The following is a 24721-nucleotide window of genomic DNA, read 5'->3' as shown; positions in this document are numbered from 1 at the left end:
AGCAAGACGATAGAAATGAGTGTCGCTCCCACAAGACTCCTAGGCGAGCAAAGCTTTTTATTGGAAGGAGAGCTGGTGCACGAGGGAGAAGGTATGAAAGAATGCCAGCTCCCCGAGGACTTTCAGGGAAGGGGTTTTAAAGGCCATGTGAGGGAGGGGATGCAGGAGCCTGTGCTCAGGTCTCCGATTCGCTGGTGTCAAGGTGAAGTTTCGAGCATCATCAACCATCTGGTTTCAATAGGTCTGGGGTCCACATGCTTGTAGTCAGCAGTTTTCGTCTGCTTCCTGCAAAAACAACTTAGGAATGTGTGTCGGGCCTTTATCTATATCTTCCAGGGAACCGGCAGTTCAGTGGTTCTGCTAGGTGGTGGTTTTACAGTCCTGCTTTTATTCTTTGGAAAATATGTACATTCATCAGTGGAACAGAGATAATCTTCTACTCCTGTGGGTCTCTGGTTATTGTCTCAGAAGGCCAAGCCTTTAGGTGCTTTGTTTTACTGGGCCTGTCAAGCCCACGAACTCAAGGCCATTCCCCGGTCCTTTTCCAAAACGGCTGTACTCCTGTCTTCCTGTCTCATCACCTTTCTTCAGAGAATTTTTCTAGAGAAATTTCCTTCTTTTTAAACCTCCCACTGTATCTCTGAACTACCATTTCCCTCAATATTTTGCAATTATTTTATTTGCAGGCCCTAAAATATAATTGCTTTTCTTTCCATGGGTCTTCCACTGTCATGTTTCTTACCAGGACAGGTCAGCAGCGTGATCGGAGGTCTCGGCTGCCGGATAAACTTGGCACGTCCTCCCTAAGGATCCATTTTTTTCAGCAATTTGGGGGAATGTTAAATAATTTATCTGCAAATTAATTCAAAGCATATTTATATTAAAACAAACATAAGTTTTTAATAGAATCTAGTAGATTTCAAAGACATTTCTTGCTTATAGCGAGTTGCCCTAGTGAGAGGGTTTCCTCTCCTCTGCCTCAGGGCCTCTCTGTTCACCAGTGATGCAGCCCTCTGCTGGGGCTAGTAACAGACCTTCCTTTAGTCATTCTCTGAATGGAACGGACAGGGGAGAGGCAAGTGAATCCAGAGACAAGTCTATCCATAAAGTTAAGGCATATTGCTGACATGCTCAGGGGACAGAGAGATTTTTAATGAAATCCTGAGCTCTTCTATTTTGGGATTTGAAGGGTGTAAGGGTCTTTCCCCCCACGCCCACCCCCATTTTTTGTATGGGCCCTGCCAGCATGCGGGATCCTAGTTCCCCGACCAGGGATCGAACCCGCGCCCCCGCCTGCAGTGGAACCGCGGAGTCTTGACCGCTGGACCGCCAGGGAAGTCCCAAGTCCGTAAGGGTCTTGCAGGTTGGGTTGGGCACCTCCTAGTCACTCAGTTTGTCATTTCAAGTGCTGGTCTGTGCTGATCTGTTGGGGAGAGGAATATGTACAGTGCAGAGAAGCAGAGCAGTGGGGACAAGGAAGTTCCTCTCTCCTCCCTGGTTCCGGCCAATGCTTAGGTACACACACCTGCTACCCTGCCAGCGTCTGAGTCAGCTCCTCTCCTCTCCCTGACCTATGTGCAGCTGCCACACGGAAGCCAAATTCGACAGACGTCAAGCTAGGACGCCACCTTGCATCTGAATTACTTTTTGAAATTCGGCATGTCCAGGTTTACTGACCTGTGCAGTCTTTTCAACATTTCCTTCTGCTGCACATGGTTGGGGTCAGAAACTTTCGTCTTGCTCTGCCAGTCCTCTGACTACAGCATTTTGAATCGAGTTATTTGGAATCTCGTGCCTGGTTCCAAGCCTCAGAAAAACGCGAGAAGATCCAGAAAGCAGGTTAGGCGTGAGGCCGGTCATTGCCCCTATCCGTGACCCCATTCAGGGGCCTCGTAACGCTAGTGCCCTTCAGGAAACAGAGAACCAGATTCCTCAAAGGGCATTGCAGCAGGTTTCCAGGAATTACTCATCAAAGCCGATGACTCAGGGGCCGTGACCCCTAGATTCGGACGGGATTCAGGGCTTTCTCCTAAGGGAAAGGTCTGCCCCTACTTCTTCCCAGCATCCTCGGATAGTGTGACCATTCCTGGGAGATTCAGGAGGGTGGAGGGGAGGACGTGCAGCGTGAGATGGTGAAGTCAGGCCGCCGACGGCCCGCCCCGTCCACTGCTAGCCCTTGCAAGCAGCATGCCTGGAGCAAAGACCCGGCATCCCACCCTCTCCTGAGGATCTGGATAAGCCCGCGCAGGCGCGCCCGACGCCCCGCCCTTCAGGCGCAGGCACCGCCTACAAGCCCCGCCCCGCCTGGCTCTCGCGCTGCCGGCAGTGGGCGGGGCCTGCTCTGGCTGGGAGGCTGTCGGCGGGGAGGGCGGGGCCTGCCGCCGGCGCGGCGGTGCGTCGCGCGGTGATGCGACTGACGCTGCGCCCGCCAGGCCACAGTCCGGCCGCCCCGCCCCCGGCCCGCCCCGCCGGCCTCCCAGGCGGCCCTGTCAGAGTGCGGCGGCGGGCGGCGCGGGGCTGGTCCTTGTAGCCGGCGAGGAGGCTCCTGCGGCACACCCCCGTCGGTCGGCGCCTCTCTTCAGCGCGCGCGGACATGGCTCAGGCAGCGGCGCGCTGCCCCAGCGCCCGCGGCTCCGGGGACGGCGAGACTGGCAAGCCCAGGAAGGTGGCGCTCATCACGGGCATCACGGGCCAGGTGAGCGGGGGCAGGGGCCGCGGGCACGTGTGCGCTCGGGGCGCCGGTGGGACGGCCGCGGGGGCGCCGGGAGCTCGGGCCGCGGGGAGGCCGGTGCCCGCGTGCGGGGCTCCCTTGCTGCCCGATCCCCTCGCCCGGGTCCCAGGTCGCGGAGGAAGTAAGAGGGAGCGGTGCTGTGCAGTCACAGACCAGGAAATGTTTTCCTGTTTTGTGTTTTCTTACACGTTAAAAGCCCACCTCGCAGGAACTTCCAAGACCGCGGCCGCACCTGGACGTGGGGCAGGCTGGTCCGGGCTCGGGCCGGGTCCCCTCCCTGCCGCAGACCCTCAGGAGTGTCCGGAGCCCGGCCCACGAGCGGCGGGAGGCGCCGGGGCCGGGCCTCTCGGGTCCCCCCCGGGCGGTGGCGATGCCGACACCCGGTGCTCAGGAAGTGATGGGGTGAATAAAGGTGACCTGATGCGCACGCAGGCTGTGCTTATTACGCGCCGTCGCTTGGCTGATAGGACCTCATTTAGTTTTCCCAGCTGCTCTTTGAGGCGGTGCTCTTATGTTCTCCACTTCACAGATGGGGAAACCGAAGCCCGCGGTCAAAGCGCTAGGAAGTGTCCAGTTGGGATTCACACTGCTGTCAGACTCTCTGGCAGGAGAAAAGAGGTAGAAACTGTCTAGGCGTACAGTCAAAGGGCGTTAGACAGTTGTAACTGCTGGATATCTGATTACTTCCTAGTTACTCATGCATCGTGCTGTGTTTAAGGTAATTACAGTAAACCCCGGTTTGAAAACTGGTGGGAGGGGTGGTGGGGAGGGACAGGGATCTGAGGCTGAGTAAGAGAACCCTCAAAGTCAGTCAAGGGCCTGCACACTTTCAATATTATGGAGAAATTAGTTAAGCTGTTCGTGTAACTCTGTTGGTATGGCTTATGCCTACGGAAGTGGCAGCAGCGTGAATCCATGCAGGTTAGAAGGGAAGCCTTATTTAGAGCCAGAGTACAGTGGTCGGGTAGGTGCTGAGTGGCCTCCTCCAGGCCGTCTTCCTGAGCTACTCCCTGGCCAGACAGTTCTGGCTCCCCACTTCATTTCCACCTTAAAACCCCTGCTTGAGGGTCAGGCTCCTTCTAACCTCTGCACCAGTATCTCCCACTTCCCTCCAACCCCACCCTGTGCATTGTCCCCTCATCTGTTGGGTGTTGTGCTGGCTTCTGCAGTCCCTGGCACAGTGCTGAACTCTGGTTGCCACGTAAATCCCTGCTGGTGGAGTTTACTGCTCTGCTTCGCATTTATCTCCCAGGACAGTGACTCCCGCCGTGGGTCTCGGAGTGCTGTGAGGTTAATGCAAAGCGTCTGGAGAGCCATACCTGCTGTCCAGTTTCTTAGTCGTGTTGGGTGAGAGCTTGTTGAGCTACTCACCCTGCTGAACATTTTATATATTCCTATGTAAGAGGCAGGTACAGTTTTTGTCCCTATTTTACACCTGGCTTAGTAAGTAAGGTTAAGTATGTTCCCTGAGGGCGCACACCTCATGAGTGTCAGGGCTGAGATCTGAACCCAAGAGTTGCTCTAAGCCATTTTGTTATACTGCCTCTGTGGTAAGCCACCCACGTTAAGTTACAGCCCTGTGTGTGTGTGTGTGTGTGAGAGAGAGAGAGAGAGAGAGAGAGAGAGAGAGACAGAGACAGAGACAGAGACAGGGAGTAGGGGAGAGAGAGGGATTGTTTTACTCTAAGAAGAAGTCTCAGATTCAAGGTGAGGTTGAAACCGCTGCTCTGGCCCTTAGGGCTGTCGTGGCCTTTGTGCTAAGATGGGCTCTTGCATGGGTTGTCCCACGTTCGCCCTTGAGAGTGTGTGCAGGTGGCCAGGGTGCCTGTCTGCTTTGCATCTCTAGTGCTCACTGCCAGCAGTCACTCCAGCTTTCTTCCTCCTGTCTCTTCCTGACAGTAGTTGTGAATCATTCCCGGAGTTTTTTTACCTTATTAAATCACCTTGAAGAAAACCAGGCTGTGCTCTGCATTGCCGCTTCAAGGCCCTCCGCCAGCCATCCCCAGGCCTCACCTCATGGTCTAATTATGCTTGCTCTTTGCTACACCAGGGAAATGTTATTGCTGGTCCCTGAATATTGCTGCCTTGTACCTCCGTGGGGTCATTATTTTGCACCTGAATGCCCTCACAAGTCTTACTCCTTTTAACTCAGCTAAAAGCCCCAGCCAAATGCAATCATTCCAGGCTTTGCAATTCTTTGTATTTACAGATGTGCAATCCATGTTGGCTACATAGATAGTTTACATAGCTTAGTTCTTTGGTTTGTTAACTCCTTTAGGGTAGAAACCTTCCTTTGAGCTTACTACCTCCCGTGTGGCTTCACCTAGTGGGCTTCCAAAATGTTGACTTACTCTTCCCATGAACAGAACTTGTCTCTACTGTGTGTCTGCAGGGTGCAAGGCTTGCTTTGTGGCTGCTGGGAGCCAGAGCCTACGTAAGCTGTACTCTCTGCCCTCCAGGATCTCACAGTTTTTGAGGGACTTAATGCACATGTCAAAGTCCGTATTTTACAAATACGTTAGGCGCCACATGCCTGGTTCATCCAACCTCACTGAATGCTGGCAGTAGCAGGGGCTGTGTTTGGGGAGAACAGCGTGTACAGGAGTGTAGAGAGGGGAGAGTTTGGGGGGCCATGAGGACCAAATACAGTAATAATGGGAGGAAAGAGAATTTAATACATTTTGTACCCCTTGCTTATTTCCAAAAAGATTCTGAGGTGGCTTCAATAAAAAAACACAGCGTTGGACCATCCTAAGAAGAATGAAAAAAATAGGAGTCTGCAGTGAAGGCTGTAGAAAGATGGAGTAGTGTCCCCAGCACTAAGGACGGCTGCCAGGTGGGCATGAAATTCAGCTTTGAGCTTCCTGACCGTCGAGGCAGAGTGGGTGGGCACGTGGAACTTTGTTAGCACTGAACTCTCAGGGGGACACAGAGCTCATTGATGCACAATGAGCTCGATAGAGTCATCTCCTCAGGACGCTCTTGCTACCCCGACGGACTGTGGGGGCACATTTCTCGGTAGGTGGAGACTTCAGAGAACTGAATGGTCAGCGTTTGTGGATTTTTCCCTTTCTGATATCTGTTATGTCAAGCTAGTCTCTGCCAGGAGCATAGGCAAGTTGGAACTGTAGATTACCTTGTCAGGTGTCCTTGGTACGAAATTAATATTGGTGTTTTAAATATGGAAGAACTGACACGTTGAGGTCCTCCACACCTGCAAGTAGCCTAGGTTTTCCTTAGGAAGCACTTTAGATGTGGTCGGACATCTAAGCAAACACCAAGTCCAGAGTTCTGCGCCATGACACATGGAAGGCAAAGCATTTATCTTTAAATGGTTGGAAAGTTAGTCCTGGTCAAGAGGAGTTAACTTGTCTGCTGTTGGCAGACAACACATTTTTACCAAGTCTTGCGTAGAGGAAAGAGATGGACCCTTTGAGCTGTCAGGCAGATTATTTAAGCCGTAATATTTTGTTTCAGAATTTTATTTTTATGGCCTTATTTTTTATTTTCACTAATTTAATTATTTTCTTTTGAGCATGTTCTAGCTGCCATCAGACGACCATAGCCTTTAAAGAGAGCATGTTTAAAACAGATACCCAGATTCTCTAGACTTAGGTGGCTCTCACAGGCTTTATCTTCTTCCTTTAAGAATTAATTTAAGATGCTGGAAAATGGTAATTGAGAATTGGCAGGAAGTACCATTCTTTCCACAGTTTTCCTTATCCCTTCTAAATAATGCTTCAATGGGATCATAATAGATGACGGGGATATTACTTCTTCTGGTTTTACTTTCTAATCCATATTTGGTGTCCCGCAAATTTCTGCATTCTAGTATCGGCATCAGAATCATCATTTGTGTAGATGGAGATTTAGTGAAATGTGATGAAGTCTACTAAAATAGCCATTGGTAATGGCTACATGGAATCGCGGAGCCAAAGCTATGTCCAGTTCAAGGGAGAGGCCCATGATAGATTAGTGATGTCTGCCTGGGAGAGGGATGGGAGTGATGGCACAGTGCTCTGTCTTTACAGATTGTGACTCCTTGGGTTTAGGAAACAAGTGTCTTAATCACTTATCCCCTATATCTAGCATAACTGGTAAAGGTTAGGTACTCAAAATATTTCATAATTAAGTCTTTACTTGCTGATGTTTATTATCTTGCAGAATAGTTGCCTGGAAGTTGTAGAAGTCAGTAGAAATGAGAACAGAATGCAGTTGTTGGTTGGGTAGAAGCAAGGCATTTCAGGGTACTGTGCGGGAATTGGACAGTATATACCCAACATAGTTGCAATTTAGGAGATAAAATGATTTGTTGTAACTTCAGATTTAAAGGATTTAGAAAATACCCATTTCAGGGAAAAAAAGTAACATATCCAGTTTTGTATGACAGATTTCCTACCGTTTTTGTACTCATGTTAACCATTGAATTAAAAAAAATATTCCGTTGTCGTGTGCGTTGAGATCTTCGTACTGGAGTTAAATAACCATCATCGTGTGGAGGAGGAGGGGAGGCTGAGAAGGTGTGATTCCCCAGGTCACACAGCCGGTTAGCATGGGGGCTAGGACTGATCAACACTGTCCTTCACGGACAACGGCAGAGGGGCTTCTTTGAGCCAGAAAAATTGGGGTGAAGGAGTCTATGGTAGTGAAATGTGGAGCATGGTGTTCTGTAAAGTTGAATAATAATAAATTACACCTGGAAAGCAATCAAATCTATTTCAGTATTTAAGGAAGAGGTGACTTTATGTTGTTTTATAACATTTAACATCTTATTTTGATAAAATATTTGCAGTTCGAAAAGATTGAGAGGCAATTAAATAGGAGTCTTTAGTATTTAATTTACAAAGGAAAATTAATAAAATACAGGGACTAGAGAAGGTGGTTCACGTTAGGCCATTCCTTAGAGAACTCGGACACTCCCTTCATTGGAGGCGTATGCTGTCCCGAGCTAGAGTTGCCTCCGGAGCCTGCAGACTTCTTGAGCATGGCCTGTCTCCCCGTTACGCGCGGAAGCCCAGTGCTTCTGTCTCCATGTGGGGCTTTGGGACTCCAGGGCTGAAATCGAGGGGAGTTTTATTAGTTACCACCTGATCGCTGAGATGAACTAGAAGAACTGCTAATTGTCCTTGTGATCTTGAACGGCTTTCTTTGAGGTGTGGAGTTCTCAACTTGCCTGTCCTTTGAAGCAGCCTTTCCTCAACTTTTGCTAGAGGTTTTCACTAAACTGGGATTATTTGGCTGTGATTCCATGTAAAGAATCAGGCTTAAGGAGTGAGGCAAAATGTTTGCCTTTAACCAGGATTCTGGACACTTGGTAGATAATTATTTGGGGGGGGGGCACAGAAAAAATTTACTGACATTGATAGAATGCTTGCTGTGTGCCAGGCAGTGTGCCCAGCATTTTATATAAATAATCTCATTTAACTGTGGGTGGTAGGTATTTTTACTGTCCTCCCTATACCGAGCAAGGAAACTGAGATTTGGAGAACTTCAGACTTGCCTGAGAACCTCTTGCACCAGTCTTTTCTCAGGACCTTCTCTCCTGTGTCAAGTCAGACTAGCTCTGTTGGCCAGATTGTTGACAAACTGTACAAGTTCACTGCTCTTGAGAAGCAGGTTGTTTTTAAAGGCTGCTTTTTGATTAGTGCTTTACCATGCTGTTTAGGTGATATTAACATTACTAGCCTGTGTGTCTAGGAGAAGTCTGGGGTGAGGGGGGGAAGGGGGGTGGAGGGCTGCTCTCTGAAGCCTGCTGAAGACCCCTGGTGGCTTCTTCCCAGTTCTCTGAGGGTTTTACGGTAAGAAATGGAGATGGGGGAGCAGAGTGGCTTCCCTGCCCACAGGCCTCCCGGTGGAGGGTCAAGAGCCAGCAGCCACTTCGTGGGCCCTCAGAAGCGGGCCAGGGCTGCAGCTTGGGTGAGGGCGGTCTGGTTGGAGCCTGTGGCGGCAGAGCTTGCCCGTGGCCCAACGTGCACAGGGACAGCCAGGTCTCCGGGTGGTGGAGGGAGGCGGGCGAGGGCCCTTCTCCACCTGCATGTGGACCGGAGTTACAGCTCCGGGTTCACTTGCTGTGCTTCTTTCCTCTCTGCAGAGTGGGGTTTGTCCTTGCTGTCAAGGCCCAGATTCCTGAGGAGACTAAGAAGTCTCCTGTTCTAGACTCTTGGACGCCGTCATGTAAGCTGGAACATCTTTTGGCCTGCAGAGTGCCCTTAACGGGTACTTTGGACTTGCCTTTTCTCCAGGTGGTAGTTTAATCTGAAGAGATGCTTCCCTGACTTGAGAGGACCCTCCTCTCTTCTCTCTTTCAGTAAGCCTTGCATTCGGGCTGAGGGGTGGTTCTCTATTTCATATCCCCAAAATTTCCAGTAGCAATTTGGTGTTTTTTTGTTGTTGTTGCTTTTTCCTTAATTAATCTTTTCTCTTGGAGGCAATTACATTTGGGGGCAGATCATCCTGTACTTAGTGATAGAAGTACTAGTGCTCATGATTAATTCGGTCGACGGATGTTTGAGTGCCAACGATGTGTCAGGCACTGGGGATACGACAGTGAACAGAACAGACAAAAATGAGCCTCCTGTGACACTCATGTTCTGGGTGGTGATGATGGGTGGATGACAGTAATTAAGGTGTGTTGAGCATTCACTCTGCCAGGCACCGCTTAGCGGGCTTTACACCTGTTTCCTTTCTGGAGCAAGGGAGCCCTCCTTTGAGGCAGTTTTCTTGTCACCCCTGAGGAACGCAGAGGTTAAACAGATAGCCCAAAGGTCACTCCCGTCCTTGTTTGCAAAGTCAGAGGTGAAATGTAAATCCCAGTAATTTTATTTTCTATCAAATTTATTGCTAGAATTAACAAATAAATTCTAAGGAGAGGTAAATAGATGGTGTGTCAAATTTGAAAAATAAAGCATATTCAAGAGTTTTTTTGTTTGTTTTTGCAGTCGTGGAAAGATATGGATTATAGTAGTAAAATAAGGCTGTATTAATCACTATGTTATATGCCCCTTATTTTATTTTCTTTGCTGTCATTTAGGTCACACCGTTAATTAATTCGTTGATGACTTATCTTGTGAACTCCCTAAATGCTGGGACTCTGTCTTGGGACAAGTGGAAGAGGAGTTGGATTTCTTGGCCAGTGTGGGTTTCAGTTACTGCTTAGCTACTTAGGAGCTGCATCGATTTGGGCAGGGTATTTACCTTTGCTGCCAGGTTGGAAGAGTTATTCCTACCGAATAGAAAAGAAGTCTGGCATGGAATAGGGCATTTGCCCCATGCCTAGAATGGACCTCTCTTCACAGAGCTAACCGGATAGTGAGAGTACTCCAATACAGGGAAAGGACATTGAATGTGGAGGGCGCCAAAGTCAGCCTTGCTCCGTGGGGGGCATCTATCGCCTAGGGCGGAAAGTTCCCTGGGATTTGGAATCAGCCACAGGCTATAAACAGATTTGACGTCTGGTGTGTCTTACAGTGCAAAGCAGATCTGGGGGCCGGTCTTATCTTCCCGTGTGAGAGGATTGTGGGCAGTGGACTGGACTCTAATCCTCCTTACTGTGATTTGCGGTCCAGGAGGAAAGGTTTGGCATAACTGGGAATGAGAAGGATGTCTTCAGTCCTGTCCTGCTTTGGTCAAAGACTGTTATGCGGTGAAACTTTTTTTTATGTCTTTACATTACACATAATTAATTGATTAACTGAGGAAAGAGCGTGGACCTGAGAGTCAGAGGCCGGGTTTTAACACCAGTTAATTGTATAGCCTTAATTTTTTCTTAATCCATAATACGAAGGGATCACCTGGCGATCTCTAAAGTCTGTTCAGAGTAGAGTGTGCTATAACTTTAGGATTGAACACTAATTATAGCTTATTGTGTGCAAAAAAGTCTTGTATTTAAGCAGTGCAGTCATTTAATATCAGTTTCAAAGCTAAGGCCAATAGGAGAATTAAAAAAAAAGTAAAACCAGTGACTGTTAACTGTAGTGAATTTATAATTAAGTGTGTAAACTGGGAAGAAATTCACATATGAGTTGTATTTCGCTAGAATTTATAAGGTTAAAGCAGGAATTCTGAGCTGTCTGCCCGGGTAGGTTTTACCAAATGAAGTGGTTTTTTGGTGAGGAAGGATTTAAAATTCCTGTTATTTATTTTTTGGATTGAAATATTAAAAAATATAAGAATCTGTATTTTGAGCTTAGTGTTTAATAGTGGAGGGTCTATTCATTCAGTAAATATCTGCTGAGATTTATTCTGGGTTGAGTTAGGTGCTAGGCATATAGCCACCAGCAAGATGGATATGATGTTGTTCTCAAGGAGCTGATAGTCCAGGGGGACAAGTAATTTGACAGGTAATTTTACAGCATACTAATTGCTATGATAATAATAAGAGAGTCACTGAATCACAAGGAGATCTTCCCTTAAATAAAAATGATGCATATCATTATTTCAGCATTATTTCAGTATCATTAATTCAGCAGATTTATTGAGCATCACTTAGCTTGGATGTTTCTGGTTATGAATGCCATTGTATTAAAAGGGTTAGCCGTGAGGCCTTTCTGTAGGAAGCTGAGCTGCTGAAGGATCCCCTGTATGCTCCTTTTTTCTTCTTTTTGATGTAGAAATCCTCATAGTCTAGTATTTCGTGAAGGATGTTCCTATTTTCATTCTCACTTTTCTATCTCAAAAGCTGTATTTCCAGCCTTTAACATTTATTCCTTTTGGAGACCTTGCCAGTTATTTGATCAGATATATTTATGTATGCGCCGGGGAATCATAGACCAAGTGAGGAAGCATTTATGAACTGTCATTGTGTGATGACATAACGTAGGGGGCAGGTCAAATTTTTCTTTTTGGCTGATCAAATTTGAGTTTAACAGAATACTCCCAATATAGTAACTAATGGTGAGTTAGTGTCAGCCAGATAATTGATATTTGTTTTAGGGTTTGATAACTAATTTTTGAGCCAGTATTGTAGACAGAGACATAAGAGGTTAAAATCAGATAATTTTGTTTTGTACTAGAATATTAGGTGTACAATTATTTGAACCAGCATATACTTTTAAATGTTTTGTTCCCTGTAGTATCCCCAGCGTGTAAAGTGCAGAGTGTAAGACATGGTACAGGACTCAGAGTAGGTAGGGAAGGAAGCAGACGTGTAGGTGCTGAGGTGAGGGTGCGCCTGTGGCCGTCAGTGTAAGGAGGAGTGGCTTTGCAGCCAGTATCAGGGAAAGGGGGCGGTGGGGACTAGTGCGGTTGGGAGGCTCCGTGGGCTGGCCTCAAAGCATGGGCAGATTGGGAGAGGAGGGCGGCGAGGGCCTGGGCTCCCTGCAGAGGGCGGCGTGGGGACGGAGTATGGCAAATAGTATATTCAAAGTCCAGACGTGCAAGTCCCGGGAGGCTTGGAAGAGCAGGTTGAGGGGTGTGGGTTTGATTAAATAAACAGGGGCATGAGTGGAGCCCAGCCTCGGGTGAGTCTGCAACCTGGGCCCAAATCCTGCTTTAAAAAACGTCCTTCCGGGAGTTACTTAATAATCTTGAACCCTAATTCCCTTTTCTTTAAAATGCAGTTAATTATACCCACATCACAAGGTGATGTGCAGATTAGATAGGATGATTTTAATAATGCCTAGTGTGGTGCCTGACACACGCTGCTTATGAAATTCTGGTGCTTATATTTATCACGTATAATACATGACTTATGTGTGGTACGTTCCCCAGCATGGGGGAGAGTGAGAGGAGAGGGCAGCGTGGTGCAGGCGCACAGAGTGAATTTGAGTAGGAGAGCCAGGAAGATGTGGTAGATTATAAGGATGTAGATGCAGACGACGTTGGTTGTGGAGAAGGAAAGAGAATCAAAGGGACAACGGGACTTTGTGATAAGTTAGGTACGGGGCTGGCTGGGGAGGAAGGGAAGAGTTGGAGATCCCGAGGTTGTTTTGATTTTGGAGGCTGGCTGGGCTGGCTGGCTGGTATCACCATGGCCAGAAATGCTGTCCCTGGGAAGGAACAGCAGTGGTCTGGGGAAGGGAGTGAATTCAGTTCTGTTCCTCTTGAGCGTGAGGTGAGAGCATGACATTCAAGTCTAATAACCTGTAAGCCATTTAAAATGTCAGCTTGAAATGCAGGTGAGAGATCCCGGCCACACAGTGTCCCGTCTAGGCCTGGACGCAGCTGTGGATGGGGAAGCGCTGTATTCTGCTCTGCTTGCCCGCCGCCCGGAATGTGCTGTGGTACCTGCCTCCTGGTATTAAAACTAACATTTTCCCCTTTAGTTTCATGATTGAAGTTAACCAGGTTACTTCAGTTATACTTCAATTCTCCCCGCTTTCTTTCTTTCTTTATATTTATTATCTTAGATTTTTATGAGTTTTGATGTTATTGCAAGAATATATTCTAGCAACGTGAATATTTTGTTAAGCAGAGTCTGATTTTTGCACTCAAGGAATGCTTTTTTCTAGGTAATTCAAGCCTCAGGACGCTGCTCAACAAGATCAAAGGGCTTTTGGGATGAAGCAGTGTGGTTTACGATCCCACACTGCTGATGTGTGACTTTGCTTCACTGTGATATTAGCCATAATATCTTACATTTGTGTATTAATTTGTAGTTCTCAAAGCATTTCCATTGTTCTACATGGTATTCTGGGATGCAGGCAGGGCAGGGGTTGTTTCATTTTAGAGATGACCAGCACCCAGAGTGATGCAGTGACCTGAGTCTCGGCGCTGGCGGCTGTCAGCACAGTAATGCCGAGCTTTTGTTCCTTCTTCCAGATCTCACAGTCTGCTAGGGTTAATTCAATTTAGCTTTCTTCTGCATTCCCTCACCAGTGTTTTACTCCAGGCTGGTGTTTTTCTTTACTGTTTCATAAACAGCCTATGCAGGCAGAGTAACGCTCCCACCCCAAGGTGTCCCCATCCTCGTCCCTGGAACCTGTGACTGTGTTACGTCTCGTGGCAAAAGGGACTTTGCAGATGTGGTTAAAATCAGGATCTTGAGATGAGAGATGATCCTGGCTTACCTGTGGGATCTGGCATCGTGGAGGTCCTTCAGTGGGGAGGAGGGAGACAGAGGTGTCAGAAAAGCCAGCCTTGTGAGGAAGGTTCAGCCGGCCAGGGCTGGCTTTGTAGACAGAAGGGGCCACAGCCAAGCGGCACGGGTGGTTTCCGAAAGCTGGGAGAGGCCATGGGATCCTCCCTGGAGCCTCCAGAAAGCAACGGAGGCTGACTGACAAGGCAGATTTCAGACTTCGATCTGCTGAATTGGGAGGTAGGGAACGGGGGCTGTTTTAAGCCACTGTGGTTTATGGTCATTTGTTACATTTATGGAAATTTGTTACAGCAGCAAAGAGAGACTGGTAGGCAGATGATATGCTTGTTCCCACTTTGCACTTACTGGGAATTCTCTCTTGCTTTGGCCTGTTCACATGTATTTGTCTTCAGATTCTAGTTTCCTTCACATTCCAGCCCTCATTCATTTCCTTCATCTTGGAATTCTTTGCACATTTTAAGTTATCCTGCAAATATTTTTGCATGCCTTCTGCTGGTAAGCAATATATTCCTTCCTTTGGTATTATGGAGAACACCCATTGTCCCTGTTTTCAAGGAACCTCATCTAATGAGGAGCATTAATGGATCATTTCAACAAATATTTATTTAACACCGAGCTCTGTGGTAGGCACTTTAATAGCCAATTGAATTTATGCCAATTTGTTCCTAATAAAAAAGCTGTTCTATCATCACCATCATTATTGTTATATAAATACAGAGTTCTCCTGTTTTAATTGTTTGTTTGCTTATTTTTTAGATTCCACATGTAAGTGAAAACAGCAGAGACAGACTCACAGATACGGAGAACAGATTAGTGGTGATCAGAGGGGAGAGGGGTGGGGGTAGGGGCAGAATAGGTGAAGGAGGTTAAGAGGTACAGACTACTAGGTATAAAATTAATAAGTTACAAGGATGTAATGTATAGCACAGGGAATATAGCCAGTACTTTATAATAACTTCGTCTAGAGTATAATCTGTAAAAATATCAAATTACTATGTTGGACACCTGAAACTAATATAATATTGCAAGTCAACACCAAAAATACAAAAAAATAAAAACTCCACAGACTCCTCCGTTGTTGGCTTTGAGGAGGCAAGTGGCCTTGTTGGCAGGGAACTGTGGATGGCACCTAGGAGCTAGGGTGGTCTCTGGGTGACAGCCAGCAGGACGGTAAGGCCTTTGGTCCTAGAGCCACCGTGATTGAATTCCGTCGACAAATGGAGTGAACCCTTAGATCCACTCAGGCGTTGGATGAGACTTGACACCTGGCTTGTAACCTAGAGATGACCTGGCTAAGCACGCCAGGCTCCAGATGCATAGAAAATGTGTGCTAGTCAGTGTGGGGAGATTGAAGCTGCCGAGTGTGTGGTAACAGGGTTCTGCAGCAGTGGATGACGGGTCTGAGCCCTGACCTTGCATAGCACGTGCAGAAACGGCTCAGAGAGTGTCCAAGCCGCTTGAGCAGTGTAAATGCATGCTGTGGTCATCCACACGAGAGTGTACACGAGCAGGACAGTCAGTGGGGTTGTTGTGATTCGATTCCCGTGGTGTAAGTGCCTTTCGCAGTGAGAAGTGCTGAGAAGCAGTGTTGCGGTTTGATGTTTCGGAATTCCGCTGGGAATGAGGAGAAGATGCTCTTGCCGGGCCCTGTTTTGGGTCTAGGGGGATGAGCGAGGAGGAGTCCTGAAGATCAGCAGGTCCCAGATTTCACAGACTGTTAAAAACTCGAGAATGATACACGGTGGCCAAGCTTTTATCTTGAAAGTAAGAGCCTTCAGAGTAGCAAATTCCTATCTGCTACCAGTACCACCAAAATGTAACAAGGGTGTGTCGTCAGAATAAAGAGCAGTCGCCACATTACACACTCTTGGCTGTGTGGCCTACTTTAGTGTGTCCATTTTTCTCATTTTGTAAAGGAATGGGTTACAAATGTGTCACGGATCGGCCTTGGTCTATTGACTACGTTTGGGACACCATTGAAAATTGTTTTATTAAAAAAAAGTTATTCACTTGTCTGATTCTCAGGACTCAAATATAAGTCTCCTGGCCTGCGATGACCATGTTTTCTGGACCCCAGGGTAAGATACCTCCCATGACTATATGCCCTAGAGCAGGCTGAACACTGGAAACCAGGGGCGTCGGAAAGAGTGTGGAGTTACTGTCCGTAGAATACTGTGCCCACCAAATACTGAGCCCCATGAAAGGTGCCTGGTGAGCATTAGTGAGCTGGTGGTTTGAAATTTCATTTTTTGCCATGTTCTTTGGTGCTCTGGGCAGACTCCCACCTCCCAGAGAAGACCAGCAGCAGCCCGTAGAGCCAGGATCCCAGTTCATCCTGACAGCTCTGGTCCTGGGGCTGTCCTTTGAGTGTGCTTGGAAGGAATATGCAAATTACTGCTGTGTTGTTTCAAGTTTAACTTGGGAACCTGAAACTGAAATCAAGTTTGGGGAGCTTCTGAGTGGTTTTGACCTGGTTTTGTGAGGTTGGTCAACCCCCCGGGTATGTGGGCAGCGGGTATTAAGTGAATTTCTCAAGGGTGAAATAGGAAGATTTGGGGGGGGGGTTGTTTTTGAGGAGAGGTGATAAAAATAATGGATTTTTCGGAGAGTTTTGCTTTTCTGCATTTAAATATAAACCTTGGAAAGGAGACATAGAAGTTAGAACAAATACTGAACTGTTTCTATTCTTGTTTTTTTTTTCTTTCAGCTGTTTTGTGGACTGTAGTGGTTTTTCATTTCACCCCCTCATCCATTTTGCTATTTTGACTAATTTAGGAAGTTTTGGATTATTTCAGCTTATACAGTATTTTCTTTCCATTGAGTTGTCTTTTAATCTTTACTAATGTTTGAGCATATAGATTTTAAGCTATTTAAGCATAACCAAAAGTTTTTACTATTGCCAGACTGTTATTATAGGAATTTTGGGTTTAATTCCTAAAAACAAGGGTGTGTTTTAGAAGGAATTGTTTCGTGGAGACAAGGCCATTGATTGGGAGCCAAGCTGGAGGTCTTAGAAGACCCTCTGTATGGGGCACTGCGCTTAGTAGAGGCTTAGGATTGGGTCCAGGAAACCTGACATTCCTGCTGGGCTTTTTGAACCACACAGCCCACTTCTCCTGTATGGGCTGATTTTCTTCTCTTTAAATATGCTTTCCGGAACAGGGGTGAATACACGTATGGAGTGAGGATTTGGACGTCTCCCTTTGCTTTCCTAGCTTGGAGTTTCCAGCTGGTATAATGGAAACTGGACTTGAGGAGGATGTTGACCATTGTGGATGACGTCCACCATCGCTTGGGCTTGGGAAGGACTTGGGGAATTCGCCACTTGCCAGGCTCTTCAGAGGAGTCTCCAGGTGGCCTGGGCCCCGAGTTGGGGAGCAGAGGGGCTCGTGGGCTGGTGCCTGGCTTTCCCTGTAGGACGGATGGCGTGGGCACCAGAACCGGGCAGGTGGGAACAGGTGTGCGAGCCTGTGCTTGGGGAACTGTAGGTGATCTCTGGGCAGCCGTGCATGTATGTGGCTGAGCCCCGAGGGATCTGGCCCCACCTTGTCCTCACTTGCTGGCGTGGCCACTGAGATCCAGACACCCCTGCGACCCGAGGTGCACCTGTGCAGAACTGCCCTTTATTCTAGAATCCCAAGGAAACAGCCCTGGCCTGTTCACCCAGTCCTTCAGTCCACCCAGTCCTTCAGCTGCACTGGGTTTCACCTGTCACCTCACTCACTGCACGCATCTCGGCAGTTCCTGCTGAGGTTTCTTTTCTCCTGCTCACTCTCTAGGAATTACTGACATTCTCACTGGAATCAGTGATTTCTCTAGATTTGGGGCTCATTCCAAAAGAATACTCTGTTTTTCTTTTTGGTGTTTTGACCTTTGATTTCAGGCTGAAGTAGGAACTGTCTATAAAGCGTGGGCAGCTCTCGACGTTGGTGGCACATAGAGTCACGTGGGGAGCTTGAAAAAGTCTTGGCTCTTCCATATTCAGTTTGCTGGGCTTCGGGTGGGACTTACATTTGGCTGTTTGTAGAAATGATCCCAGTGATTCAAGAGCGAGCTTGAGCAGAGAACCGCCCATTAAAGCAGATTGCGGTAGTGACTTGAAGATGAAGCTATTCTTTTCCTTAACACTTTCCCAACTTTTAAAAGTCGTGATACAGGCTTACTATAGAAAAATTGGAAAGTTTAAGAAGGTATAAAGTATTAGGGGAAAAAAACCCACCACCATAATTATACCAGTCAGAACCAATCATCGGCAGCATTATTATTATTATTTACTGTTTTGTCTGTTTCTGATTCGCTTCACTGCCTTTCAGCAAATGTTACTGCCTAGGGTGGGATAGGCTCTTACGGTGTCTCTGGAATTGTTCTGAAAGCTTCTGAATGTGTGGGAGTTAGCAAGGACGGATTGAGTATGAGGGCCTGTAGGAGGCTGTGGAGCATACCTTGGATTTCAAGGGTGAGGAAACTCCATCTTCAAGATTCCACATCACATGACCCACGCGGCACCTCCTTGGCCTCTGTTACAGTCGTCACAGACGTCTGCTTGTATATTTTGGTTCACATGTTGTTTGTATTGGTTTTCTATTTTGAGTGAGATTATGTAATTTAGGGGAATAAATGCAAATAGGATCAGAGTTCATTAGTTTTGACATGTTAAATGCAAACACTTTAAAGAAAAACTCCTGTAATGTTTGTCGAAGACTGCAATTTCAGACACTCATGTTCCGCCAGTGCTCGTCCTGTAGGGAGGTTTTGATACCTTTGTTCTTGGGACTGTTGCTCTTGGTCTGTTTTTCAGTTAACTTTTTTTAATGGTATACTCTACGAAAGCACTTCATTAACTTGATTTATTAATATTTCAATTTAATTATAACACATAGCAATGCCAGGATTTGGTTGCACTTTTATTCTTACGCACAATTATTGTATGTAAATCTAACTCTTAGATCTGGCTGGTGGTGGTCCTGATCTCTCTGGTGTGCTGTAGCTCTGACGTATACTTACAGAGTTTGTGGACTGCACCCTGGGCCTCTCTGTAGAGGAGACTCTCACTTCACAGGTTTTCTGTTATTTCTACCCAAGAAGCAGGATTCTGCACCCGAGGCCAGTCCCGAGAAAAGACAAGCATGTGGTTGGTGAGTGTGCAGAACAGGGTGAGCCCTGGGATCGCTCCGCGTCCTAGGAGGATGACGGTGGAGGGTCCCACCTGGCTGAGGGCAGGGCTCTCTGGGTTTCTCAGTGGATTTCCTCCTCTTGAAACTTGGTTTCATGGAGACGTGGTGAAGTGTTGGAAAGTCAGATGAGCACAGGGTGGAGATCTTGGCTGCTAGCCTGGCCGGGTGTCATCTTTTAGAAATGGTCCCTTGCATGATTATTTATTTTCTCTCTCCCTCCTCGTAGTTTTCTCCTTCCCCCCATCTCTTTCTTTTTTACAGTCGTCTACCCCCTCCCCCTGCACACACGCACTTTTCCCCCAGTTCTTCAGGTGAGGCCTTAGGGCTTGGGGTGGGAGCAGCTTATCATGGGGACAGAGTTCACCTGCCCAAATGGCAGAGCTGTAGGGGCAGGACTTTTGTGGGTGGTAATTGTGCATTAGGAGAGTTGAGAAAGCAAGTAGTGGATTCTTATTTAAATAGCCCTGGAAGGGGCATTAAGGATGTTTGCAGGTCTTGGTCCAGATGGAAGCTGGCACTGGCCTGAATCCACCCCTCTCCTTTCACCCTTTAAGCATTTCCTTATTCTACTCTGTTAGTGCTTTGCAATCATCCCCTTCTGATCCCTAGCTTAGTGTGTAATTACAGGTGCTTTTCTGCTTCCTTTTTGCTGCGATATTGATCATCAGTGTTGGTCTATAGCAAACACACTGATCCGGATGCAAACCGGAAAGTCTGAGGGCTAGTGATGATTCACCACTCACACAGAGCAGCCTGACCGGCCAGGATGGGCTGCGCGAACGAGAGCCGGGTAGAGGCAGGGCCTTCACCCAGCTTAGAGGGGCCCCTGGGAGGCTCTGGGTCTGGTTTTGGGACTTTGAGACCCGCAACAGGTCCCCTCTGGGGACCTCGGTTTCTTAATCTATCGAATGAAGATAATTAACCCTTAATTGCAGGGTTGTTGCCCCATAGGATAGTTTATAGTAAGTGGTATGGCAGTTATAATCTGAAACACCTTAAAATGTACACACATTAAAATATATTAAGTACCCAAAATTACAGTCGTACATATTTAAGATTATTGAAGCGTTATCAGATGGGAAGGATAAAAATTAAGGTAATGTTAATGTCCTGTGCTCTCTGAGGTGGATAGAGTAAGCACCTGCTTTCCATTCTGGGATGTGAAAGTATGTTGCAAAAATGAGTCCCTTAATTTCTGGCAGAGACAGGCTCTTCTTAATTCAAGAAACAGTGTATAAACGCAAATGTTTAGTAATTCCCCAGATTCTGATCTAACTGCTTTGCCTTTGTCTTGCACTTCTTGGGGGCGGATGTTTCCATTCTTTGGTTTTCCTCTGTATCTGGGAGGAGAGGGGACTTTGGTTGGTCTGCGGCACAGAAGGATGGGGTTCGTTTGGTTTTTTATCCCTTTCCTTTGACCTCCCAATTTCCAGGGGCTGGGTTCTGGGCATCTTGGTATTCAGATAAATGTTTTGTGACCCTTCAGCTTTCTTTTCCTCTTGTTCCCTGAGGTTTTCGTTACAACTCTGCAGATGTTTTTAAAAAAGGGGTGAGTGAGAAAATGACTTATCAGGCTTGGGATGGGGTGTTTGCTGTGCCACTGAGAAGGGCGCTGCTGTGGTAAGGTGTGACCTCAGGGCACACCCACGGGCCACGCGTCATGTAACGCTGGCTGTTAGCAGTGCCAGCCCTCTCTCACCAACTTTGCAACCAGAGAGCATCTGTTTTCAGTCAGTTTGTCTTTCAGACACAGATGGAATACTTCCAGAGCCTAAATGAACTTGATTAAAATGTTGCCTGGCTTTTTTTTTATCATCTGGAGCAAAGCCCATCTTGTCTTTCCTTCTTTCAAAGAAGGTCTGTTGTTTCTTGATGGGCTTCGGCTCGGGTTCATCCTGCAAGTGTTCCCCCCGCAGGCTGTGTTCCTCCCACAGGCTGTGTGCACAGGGTCCTGGTGGGGCTGGGAAGGTCAGAGAAGAGGAAGAGCCACCTTGCCCTCAAGGAGCTCACTTATTTGTATCAAAATGCCCTGAACTCAGCTACTCACATCAAGAGACATTTTACTTATAATCTAGGTAGTACTGGGATTATGAAGAGCAGCAAAAACATGTCCAGGGCTTACATGTGCCAAGCCCTGTGTGCTAAGATCTTTGCATCTTTAATCTCACAAGGGTACCATCGCTTTATAAGTCATTTACAAAATTATTATAAGCATCGTTTGATGTTTACTGTTTAAACATAGGGTATAACAAAGCGTTGGGGGACCTTTTTCCCACCTTATACCCCAGTAAAAGACTTAATTCAAAAGCAAGTTGGTGAAATTATATATCTCCTTTAAAATTAAACAACAAACCACAAATACAAACCTTCTCCTAATAGTAAAATACTGTATTATATACCATGCGCTATTACGTTTTATTATATAAATATTGTATTGTAGCAACATTACAGTATATTAAAAATATACTGCAGGCCTGTATTACAGGAAAACACGTGTAACAGCTCCCCAGCTCTCCTTACTTAGGAGAGTAAGGCGGGGGGAGTGAAGCCTCCAGCGAGAAGAGAAGAGGAAGCCCAGGGGGAAGGGCAGTCTTCCTAGCGATGGGTTAGGGTGGCTGGTGGGAACGGAAGCGGGGTGGGAAGGAGGCAGAGGGCGGGGGCAGCGGGGCGCCGGTGGGCGCAGAGAGGCGCAGGAGGTTTTAAGCGGATTCCGAGGTGTCACAGCCCAGGCTTAGAGAAACGGCTCAGGTGCTCGGCCCTCCCTCCCGCTGAACTGCCCCCCAGGTGCCACTGAGGCCTGGGAGCGGCAGCCGCAGCCCACCTCCCTGGGCTGGCCCTGGGCCCCCGTCGGGGTGCGCGGGGCAGGGCGCCCCGTGGGCCCCTGCGCACAGTGCCAGGTGGTAAATGCTGGGCTTGGGCCCAGGGGCGCGGTGAGAGGAGGCCCCCAGCAGGGGAGGGCCGAGTTCAGGTTCTTTGAGGAGGACCGAGTGGGTGGGGTCCCGCCAGGCAGGGGCAGCTGCTGGCGGGAGGTCGAGGTGTGCCCTGCGAACGCGTATGCAGTGCCATGTGGAGGGGCGCGCCTGGCCTCAGTGACCCCGTTCGTCCTCGGAAACAACGCTCCCACGTAGGAGGACTGACAGTAGCGCGTCTAAGTGAGGCAGGGTTCTTTGGGGTTTTCGTTTATTAACTCATCTTGGATTACGGACTGTTTTGACTAAAGCCTGTATGTTTCTCCGCAGAAAAGCATGAGTGCGGTAAGTGCGTGCACATGTATACTTATACGCTCACACACGCGCGCACACACACAGCCCTGCGGGGCTCCTGGAGCACGTGCGTCTTCCTCTAAGTCACAGTCGGTTTCCTATGAACTTGAGCCAATGGAGAGCAAGCTTCTCTAAAAATGTTCGCATTTAATTTATCATAAATCTAGGAATTACAAAATGAGATTGGCGCTTATTCACTTCACAGAGTTTAACCTTAGGCGCATATTTCCGAACCTTAAATACTATAAAATTAGAAATTAAAATTATTTCATGATATGAGTCCTTTAAAGTGGTATATATTTTCCTCTTTTTTAAAAAATTTAATCCCCAATACTTAATGTTTTCATTTATATTCTGCCTTATCCTGAAAATGATTTAAGGCAATTTTATTTGTTAATTTAAACTTTTCATTAAGGAAATTTTCAAAGATATACTAGAGTAGAAATCATAGCAGAATGGGCCTCTACATACCTGCCACTTACATACAACAATTATTAGCTTGCAGCAAAATTTATTTCAGGTGTAGCTCTATATTTTTCCATGACCCCCCCTCCCAAAATTTTAACAGTAAATTCTGGGCACATTATTACAGCCGTATTTAGTATAGTATTTATCTGTAAATGGTCCTCTTACAAAATAACTATATTGACATTATTGTATTTAATAACTTAATGATAATTAATATAATCAGATATTTGTTGGTATTCAGATGTCCCCAGTTGTCTCATAATTGTTTTTAGTAACTTGTTTGTTTGCCCCAGGGTCCTAATAAGGTCCGTGCTGATGTCTCTTAACTCTTAGAATCTCCTCCTTAAACCACTTCCCTCCTTTCCTCCCTTCTCGCCTCCTTGTTGCTTTCCCCCCCATCTTTCTCTCCCTTCTCCCCTCTGTCTCTGTCTCTCTCTCTCAATGTCTCTGTCTCTCTCTGCCTCTGTGTCTGTCTTTCACTGTCTGTGTCTCTCTCTCTGTCTGTCTCTGTCTCTCTGTCACATCTCTTGGTTGAAGATACCGGGCTGTTTTCTGTGTCCTGTTTCCGTAGTTTGACTTCGGCTGGTTCATTCCGGGGTGCTCTTTCTTTCATTCCTGGCACTTCCTATGATTTGGTGTTTAGGGTTAAAGGCTCGATCAAGTTCAGTCTTGGTTTGGGGGTGGGTGAGGGCAAGAGTAACTCACACCTGGTCTTGTGTACTCCTGTTAGGAGGCGTGTACGGCCTTGTTTTTCTTGTAGTGTCAGCAGCCATTGAGGGTCATCATCAAGATCCATTATTTTATTAGCGGTTGCGAAGTGGTGATAATTGGATTCTGTAATTCCTTCTTCACTGATTAGCTGAAATCCCTCTAAAAAGAGAAGCTTGCAAATATTTGGTTACCCTGAGATATAGGAAAGGCAAAACAAATAATCAGTTCTTTCTCTGTATCAGTTTTTAGTGCGTTCCTCCATACCATTCTCTAATGACCAACTTCTTTTTGGATCTTTATGAACTCACGGAATTAAATATTCTCTGTGTATTCCAGTCCCTGTGCCTTGCTGATGCTCCCGTGGCCTCATCTGTGGCCTGGGGAGCCTTTGCATTCGGCCTCTGCAGCCTCTGGTGCAGCCTTGGTGGTCTCGGCTTCCGTTGCTCTCTAAGGGGACAGGGCAATCCATGTGTTTTTCTGCTCCGAATCTGGAATCAGTTATTTTTCCAAGGAGCTCAAGGGCAGGTTTCTTTTAATTTTGAAAGTCTTTAAGTAAAACATGAACAGTCTTTGCTGCGTTTACTCTGCTGCTGCTGTGCTGCTAAACCGTTGATCTCGTTGAACGCCCGCAGTGGCCGGAGCGCCCCGGCGCCCCTTGCTCGGGCAGCTGGTGCGGTGCTTTGCACGTGATAGGGGCTGCATACGTGTCGGCCACGTTGTTGTACCGAAGGTTTCATTCGACCAGAAGCCCCTGGGTAGTGGTGGCTCTGTCCTTCTGCCTCCGAGGGCGGGTCCCGCTGCCCTCACCGGTGGCTCGGCGGTGGCGCATGTGCCTCGTGCTGCGAGCCGGGCCTGCAGCTCCCACGCCCCGCAGCTCCGCCTGCATCTCCCCGAACCGGCCTGCCACCCCTTCCTCTGGCCGCCTCTGCAACCCCTCGCTGCCTGTCCTCCCGCGTCCCCGTGGGACGGGCATGCTCCTGCGGCTCTGGGTGCACTGGGACGCAGCCCCTGGCTGGTGGCCTCCGATGGCCTCCTTGGTGGCACTGCGACCAGCTGCGCCCTAGGCCTGCTCGTTTGGTGGTGCTTCTGCCCTTCCAGGCCTGCGTGGTTTCATTGTGTTGTTTACCTGTGCCCCCCACCCCCCAATAATAGAATTATTTCCTGTACCTTTATGACAAAATAAATTTGTATCTTATCTGCTCTCTTTTCAAAGTGAGTTCACATCAGACTCTCATTTAATTCCCAAAGCTGCTTTTCCAGACAGGTGGGTCTGTATTGTTATTCTCGTTTTACGAATGAAGAAAATGGAAGGCAGAAAGCTTCCTGAGCCTCGGGTCCC

At 47.4% G+C, this 24721-nt stretch overlaps 1 protein-coding gene across 3 annotated transcripts in view; it reads left to right on the top strand.

Annotated features, from left to right (window-relative positions):
- Positions 1-2456: 2456 nt before the first annotated feature.
- GMDS (GDP-mannose 4,6-dehydratase) overlaps positions 2457-24721 on the top strand; it is a 485716-nt gene continuing 463451 nt past the window's right edge. Inside the window, exon 1 of one of the 3 annotated variants that reach the window (XM_027128223.1) lies at positions 2457-2695. In XM_027128223.1, the coding sequence (XP_026984024.1) occupies positions 2594-2695 (102 nt within the window). In that variant the 5' untranslated portion in view covers positions 2457-2593. The remainder of the gene's footprint in view (positions 2696-24721) is intronic. The other 2 variants (XM_027128224.1, XM_027128225.1) reach the window with 2 other exon arrangements.

Source organism: Aethalodelphis obliquidens, unplaced genomic scaffold (assembly GCF_003676395.1).
Source record: "Aethalodelphis obliquidens isolate GAN/ISIS:26980383/991018 unplaced genomic scaffold, ASM367639v1 scaffold34, whole genome shotgun sequence".
Classification (NCBI taxonomy): Eukaryota; Metazoa; Chordata; class Mammalia; order Artiodactyla; family Delphinidae; genus Aethalodelphis; species Aethalodelphis obliquidens.
The sequence above is the reverse complement of the archived record's forward strand: the minus strand, read 5'-3'. Positions and strand labels throughout refer to the sequence as shown.